The sequence below is a fragment of the Eupeodes corollae genome, chromosome 1 (assembly GCF_945859685.1).
Source record: "Eupeodes corollae chromosome 1, idEupCoro1.1, whole genome shotgun sequence".
In the NCBI taxonomy this organism is placed as follows: domain Eukaryota; kingdom Metazoa; phylum Arthropoda; class Insecta; order Diptera; family Syrphidae; genus Eupeodes; species Eupeodes corollae.
This window is the reverse complement of record NC_079147.1, coordinates 247583004-247591061: the sequence shown is the minus strand read 5'-3', so window position 1 is coordinate 247591061 and position 8058 is coordinate 247583004. Positions and strand designations below refer to the sequence as shown.

General features: G+C 27.9%; 1 protein-coding gene across 1 annotated transcript; it reads right to left on the bottom strand.

Annotated features, from left to right (window-relative positions):
- Nucleotides 1-765: 765 nt before the first annotated feature.
- LOC129942784 (uncharacterized) lies at nt 766-7621 on the bottom strand. The gene is made up of 2 exons (XM_056051853.1): nt 7328-7621; nt 766-1230 (listed from the first exon to the last, which is right to left on the bottom strand). Exons 1-2 carry the CDS (start codon nt 7337-7339, stop codon nt 934-936), a joined length of 309 nt encoding a protein of 102 aa, XP_055907828.1. The 5' UTR covers nt 7340-7621; the 3' UTR covers nt 766-933.
- Nucleotides 7622-8058: the final 437 nt, after the last annotated feature.

Here is an 8058-nt window from a genome sequence, read left to right as displayed (position 1 = left end):
TGAGCTTGTAATCAACATCTCGTGGGCTACATACGAATAAGACGATATCATATACTGTTCGTCTTCCCGCTGTATAAATGAATTTAAAAATGAAGCATGTCACTTGCTGAAATCTGATTATTCGCCCATGTAGCCTCAGGGTAAGATTACAAATTACTTTAACCAACTTTTTGGTGAAAAACATTTTATTAAACAAAATAAAACTAATTTAAAAAAACTTGTGATAAAATGAGTCTTGTACAAATTTTAAACAAAAGCTTCGTTTTTTATTCTGTCTTTTAAAATTTTCTAATTTTGTGTCAATTGTATGTAGAAACCTAGCATTAGAATATAGTACATTGTTGGAATGAACTAAAAACCATGATTATTACATAGAACTCTGTGTATACTGTTCCCTTAGCAGATTCGAGTTCTGACTCTTACTTTTATCCATCAAAGTGTTTGTACCTCCTCTAACAGTAAATGCACCAAATTAGTATCAAAAATTATAAAGTACATTAAAAATAAAATTAAAAATACGTTTTTTTTATTATACAAATTTATATTATATTTTTATTTTTTTTATTAATTCATCTTAATACGAAATTTTAGTCTAAATTTAAGTTCTTAAAATGAAATTTTTATTTAGAGCACTTTTAAGATCACAGATCAATATTATAGCATTTGGTAATTCTTATAATAACTTAATAAACATTAATTTATCATCCTTTTTTTGTTGTGGTTGGTCTTAGAAATAAATAAAGATGAAGAAAAAACAAAAAATAATAAGTTCAAAAATGATATTTACAAACTAAAGCCACAAAAATGATTACAAAATAAAATAAAGAAATTAATAAATATTCAAAATGGCACTTAAAAATAATTAATAATACAAGTACAAAATAATATTCAAAGTTTAAAATAAAATACATTCAAAAAGTACTCAGTTTTTTTTTACGACTTTTGTCCAAAAAACAAATATCTTTGACACCAATTTTGAACATCATCTTCATCGTCACAGCACAAGGGATAGACTATTTGGGATTTTGTGACTTTAGCACATCGCATACAAAGTTCCATAACATCCATGTCCATGTCACATTTTTGTAGTTTTCTTATTGTTTCAGCACTCAGGTGGCCATTATATTCGTAGGCATCTGTGTCCTCTGACGGCTCTGAAGGACGGCAAGTTACCAAAGTACAAATGCAAGCAATAATTACCAGAAGGCAAAGGGCTTGAGAATGCATTAACTAAAAAAGAAACAAGAATAAGAAGAAAATATGGTTATTAAGTTATAGTTTTGATTTTATGGACTTTAAATGCAATTATTCTATTTCGAGACTAAAGGGGTTATCAAGAAAAAGTTGTACAGATATTATAATGTAGGCTAGGCTAAAGTTTGAAGTAATATTATTTGTTTAATTTGATTTCTTTTGTCTTTTAAAGAAAATTAATCTCTTTTGTGACGCCAGTCAAGTTGCCACTATACCTATCTATAAATGTCTTGAAATATGATTCTTTCTATAAATAATACAAATGCTATAAAGTAGTATTTTAATTGAGGTGATTTGGATGAAAACTTCTAAAACTCAAATTAAAAAAAACTAATTGCAACATTGTTTGAAACTGAGTATCAAACCCAACTTTAGGGGTTTAGGGGATTCATTGTCTTTTTTAAAAATAACTTTCATTTGATACCAATCGAACACATTCAGAAGCATTTAAAATCGTTTGGGAAGATTGAAGCAAAAGTATAGACGGTTGTCAGATCAGTTTATTTTTCTTAATTCTCCATATTGTCTACATTCAAATATTCTCTAACCATATGAACAGACAATTTTGTAGTACAAGGGTAGGTTCAGACGACATAAGGGACTTGAAAGCTGGGCAAGCTTCTAGTATCTGATTGGCCAGCTGCCAAAAGTTAGTCAAGAAACATCTCCCTACTTTCCAAGTCAAGTCAACTTACATAATGTCAAAATGACTATTGATCATGTTTTTTTCATTCAACTGCTCAATTCCATTTAATGTTTTATGTCAAATTGGAAAAGAAGTAAGTAATATTTTATTAGAATGCAAAACGGAATGGACTTGTAGCTGAGTAGTGATTTTTGATAGTTTTTGTACTGAAGGTACAGGTAAGTGAAGTAAAGTTCCAACTTTGAAATGTGCGACACTTCCAAAACTAAATAGCTGCCTTGGTTAAAAGTTACGTTCAAAGAATGCAGTTGAATTCAAATGAAGGGTGTATTCATAGACGTTAGCCCAGCTAAGAACTGCGTTATCTGCATTCATAAAGCCAGATTTTCGATCGAACTAACCTAGTCGAACTGCAGTACCTACCGATCATAAACGTCAGACTTTCGTCAGCGTCGGGCAGATTGTGCAGCTGAATTTGTTTGGCTGCAGAAAGAGCGGGAATTATTAAAATAATTTGTACAACAACAAGAAGGACGAAACGGCACTGAATGTAAGTAATGGCACATATTTTGTTAATTTTTTAATAAAAATAACAAGTTATTTTTGCAAGATATTTGTGCCAATTATAATTTTCTTTTTCGGTAAGCAAATAAAAAATCAAGTTCAACAAAATTTGTTTGGCAGCCATTTTTCTCTGACGTTTATGAACTCTGTTTACATACAAATCGGACTAAGTCAGACCTTTTTGTTTACTGCAGACATTCTGCATTGGGAGTGCGTTCACATATGCATCAGAAAAGAAATGTGAAGTCCCTTATGTTGTCTGAACCTGCCCATTTACAGCCATTGTCGTTTCATTGACAGCTGACACATTTGACGTTATTTGGTCAGTTTATATTTTTGGAGTTTCTGAGAATTTTTTCAGACAGAGCAGAAGGATGAAATATAAACACAATTCACTATTTATTCTCACCTAGTAATCATATTAGACTTGCCTTTTTTTCTTCCTCTTTGAATTGTGCGATGTAGAATTCTTGAGAAATCGAAACATTGTTTATATTTCTGAGAACTTTGATACATAAATTGATCAGCTGTAAGATTTCTGCGGTTGTACACTTTTAAACAACAAAATATCACCCAAACTTTATATAACACGTGTCAGTAATATAATAGAATGTCGGCTTATGTTTTTGAGATGTGGGAGTTTTCACAATTTTTCGGAGTTTTTTTATTAGTAAAATAAATTATTTTTTTTTATTTAAATCTATTAAACGTCACTGTGTATAATTAACTAATTTATTTTTATTGTTAAATTTGATTCAACTGTCTAATCAAACATTGTGTTAAAAAAAGAAACTAAGAAAACAATGAAAACTACGAAATCAATTTTAAATTCGTTCCCTTCTCCAAGAAAAAAAAAAAAATTGTTTTTGAAATTCAAATTTGATCATTTTCTAATGTATTTAAAATTTAACAGAAATGTTTTACTTTTAAATTTATAACCGATCATAGCGGCTGACTATTGATTATTTTTGAACTTATGCACGATTAAAGTTGACAACGTTTTTGCCTACAGTTACGAGTACAAGATATTAATATCATAATGCATGAAAAACTGCAGCCATCTGCTGAACGATATTTTATTTAAATGGTGTTATCCACTTCAATTGTTACAGGTGTTCAGGTGTTAAAAGTTACAGGTGTTCACACCTGGAGTCGATTTTGTATAATTGTATAACTTTATTTCTTGTAAACATTTCTTATCACTTTTAATGTTACTATTACAAAGTGAGCACTTTTTAAATTTATTAAAACGAAGGTTACAGAAGGTTTTGGAAATAGAATGGTAATACTTTTTAAGGATATAGTATTTTGAGATGCGAATTTTAGCGGCTAAGTTAAAACTCAAAATGCAAACAACAAAAACAACAAAGAAGAATGGAGAAATACTTATTACAACTGCATTCCGATGGTTAATGAGGAAATTTTCAAAACTAATCTCGAAATTGCTAGGGAATCACTTTCTAGAGCAAGCTATAGCTATCTTAATTTAAATTTGGGTGGATATAATTATTTCTGTGAGGACATTTCTGCTTCTGATATAATTTTGATATTCAAAGTACGGATTGAAACTCTTGAGTTAAACTACAGGCCACATAGAACTGACATAGATGCAATTTGTTTACTCTGCAACTCAAACCAAAACGAAGATGTTTACCATTTTTTAGCACCTTGTCCTTTTTTACAAGAAATCCGTAGACTTCATTTTGATAAGAGTTTCTTTTCGTCGGAAGAATGTTAACGTGTTTTGAACGGGGAGTATGGTTGCAAATTACTGGTATGCTATACCTCTCTTGCAAATAATTACAGAAATTCTTATTTGAGTCTGTTTTGAAGTATCTACTTAAATAAAAAAAGAAAAAAGTTTTGTTTTAGCTAAACTACAAGCCACATTATTCCATAACTTGAACCTCTTAGAGTTCGCCTTTGTCCGTTTTAACTAAACTAAAAGTCAATATAGTTAATTGTGCAAAGTTAAATTTTTTCTCTTCTAGATACAATTTAATACATTTTAGTATCGTACTAAGATTCTGTTTAAGATTAGGCATGAGTAGTTATTTTACTCTAAATGTAATTTTTTACTTAACCTTAAATTTAATACTTTCATAGTATCAAAAAATACGTTTTGGAGTTAATGTTAGTGCTGATTTTGAATCCAAACTTTTATTTAAATTTTTTTCACAAGTCATGGTTTATACAACAATTTTTTTACAAAAACCAAATCTTCTTTTATAAAATGTACGTTTTTCTATTAAAAACCGTTTGAACACAAATGATTTAGCGTTTATTTTAGATTTTTGTAAGACAGGTGAAATCTAACAACTTATGACGATTTTCAAATATTATATGACATAATATAAATATTTCAACTAAATATTGAAGAAAGGGACTTTAGATTTGCAAAACCATTACGCATTTTATTAAAAAAAAGATCCTGGGATGCGACCCACACGGATAACTTCCCTTCCTGTCTGGCAATTTGTCTTGCTTAAAAGGTTTGTAGGCTTTCGAGTTATGTTAAAAAAGTTGTCAGTTGAATTATTAGCAAAACATTACAAAATTAGGAACAATATTTTGCATACGATAAAATAGTTCGGTTTCAAAATCTATTTTTTGTTAACGAGATTATTTAGTCGTTAATCAATTTATATTAATTTTATTAGATTTTCTTACAAGTTTGTATTTTTAATATAAACCAATACAAATTGGATGAATGAAACTAATTTGAAGTCAATACTTTTTATTGTTCACGTGATATTGAGAACTGAACATCATTTCTACCAAATGTTCGAACAGTTTTTGTAGATTTTATTTTGTTATGAAAAAACGGACTTTTCAATTTTCAATAAAAAAAAATTACTAAATATCGAAAACAATATTTCCTGTGAAATAAAAAGAGTTTGAAGACAATATTTTTAGTTTTTAAAAGATATTTGAGTCGTAACTAAATTTTTACCAAGTTTTAGTATTGTTTTTTTTGTTAGGTTTTTATTTTTTGCAAAAAAAACTGTCAATTAGATTCTTCTCAAAATTTTACTAAATGTTGACAACAATATTTTTAAAAGATAAAAGTAATTTAAAGCCAATATCCCAAAGTTTTGAAAAGATATTTGAGTTAAAAATCAATTCTTACCAACTTTTATAAATTTTTTGGTTGAGCTTTTTATTTTTTTTGTAAAAAACCGTCAATTCCATTTTTTTCAAAATTTTTCAGAATGTTGAAAATAATATTTCTTGTAAGATAAAATTATTTGGAAGCCACAAGCTCAAATTTATGAAAAGATATTTGAGTTAAAAAACTATTTTTACCAACTTTTGTTAAATTTTCTTTAAAGTTTTAAGTTTTTGTTAAAAAACTGTCAATTCCATTTTTTTTCAAGATTTTACTGAATATTAACAACAATATTTTTTAAAAAATAAAAGGAGTTTTACGCCAATATCTCAAAGTTTTGAAAAGATATATGAGTCGAAAATCAATTTTTACCAAGTTTTGTTAAATTTTATTTTAAGTTTTTATTTTTTGTAAAAAAAACTGTAAATTCGGTTTTCTCAAAATTTGACCAGATGTTAAAAACGAAAATAAATCAATTTTATTTGTAAGATTTTCGAGATGAAAAATTTGTTTTCAGTTTTCTTTCAATTAATTGTTTTTTTTTTTTAAATATACTTTTCGCTATTACGTTACAATATATTATACAAAATTTAATTCAAGTACCTACCAAGCAAAATGTTCACCTTTTTTTAAAACTGCTATTGTAAAAAAAAAGAACAGCTTTTGACGACGAAAAAAACGTAGCGAACGTACAGACGTATAAACCCACGCACCACGCACAGACATCTTTCTAAAAATCTAAACGTCGAGAAATGTCAAAATTCTCAATTTAACAACCCATTACAATAACTTTTTATGGAAAGTCAAAAAACTACTTCATACATTAAGATAGCTTGAAAAAGCCCCATATAATTGTGTTTTCAAAAAGTAATATCTCAAAATCCTGACGTGATAGATCAATTTTGAAGTTGGATTTAAGTTTAATTTAAGAAACTTACTGGAAAAGTTGAGTTTTATTGCTAGTAAGAAAATCATGTCGACCAGTGTGATAAGACCATTTTCTAATCTAATTTTCTTGGACTTTTTAAAAACTGTAATAGTTCAAATTCTAAAAGTGGAATTGTGAAGTTTTATTGAATAATTCTTAAAAACCTTAAAAGTGTGACCAACAATCCAATAAGAAATTATTAGTACTAATGTTTTTTTACTCACAAATTTTGTTTAATATTTTTATTTTCAATTAAAAAACCTACATATGTAAGTATTTATTTTCACAACAAAAATTTAGATACTTGTGTTTGAAACTAAGTTCATTCATTTGTATTTAATTTTTTAACTATTAAATAAAGACATGAGGTTCGAATAATAAGTCCGATTAAATTTAGAGAGGATTCCCCTTAAAGAATTACGCACCTCGAATTGAATATTAGCATGCTTCCAAATAATGTACTATGGTACATTATAATAATTTAAACAAAAAATGATAAGAAATGTTTTGACTGAATTAATGAACCTTGAACTAAATATATGCATATAAGATTTTGGCAAGAAAAAAACAAAAAAAAAATCGATCAAGCAAATCAAAGGTCCGGGGTTTTGGCTGCTTTGACATGCATCCGGCGCTTGTTAAGAGAGATTAGAAATTTTTGTAGGAACTTAAATACACAAAACTTTTTAAATTTCTTAATTAAATTTCATTTAAGAAATTGTTGAATAAAAGAGTATGAACTAAAGAAGTTGATTTTAAAAATAGGAAAACTAGTAAAAGTTTAATTTTCTTTTTAATTAAAAAAAAAACTAATAAATTAACTCACTTTTAATTGCATTTTGATTTTTGTTCAATTGATTTTATTGCTTCTTGCAAAAATGGACGAAATCGAAGAAAAATAGTTTTTATATTTATTTCACGTAAAAAATAAACAAATAGTTTGTTTTGAATTACGCGTATTTTGACACACACACTATGTATTTTTTTAAAAATCACTTTCCCACCGTTATGTGATATGCTTATTTGAATATCAATTCGAATTTTCGAAATTTTAAGAACTTTTTAATAAAAATGAATGGATCTGTTCTCGAACACGGCTTCTTAATGAAACTGAAATGCCTTCAACATTCAGATCATTTTTATATAGCAAAATTTTGATATGGTTCGAAAATATCCCCCCACCTTTATTGAGAGAAGCCTTCTCTGTCAGCCAAGAACAAATGAGATAACTGTAGTTGTATTATAGCTTGTTCTTGTATTAAAAAAAAACACGTCTATATCTCTCCCTCGCGCGCAAAAAGCCTGATAGGGATTTAAAACAAAAACAATCTCAATTCATAAAAGGGATCAAAATACCATAAGTGCTCTGAGTATTGATTATTATCACCACCCACAAGAACCATTCTTATCACGAGGGTATACCGTAGTATTTAAAATGTTTCAATTAAAATATACTCAAATAGAAGTCGCTCAATTTTTTGTTTTGGCCAACAAAACTCTCGCTATACTGATTTAATCTGTATCGAACTTCACACTCCAATAAGCTATGAATGGCTC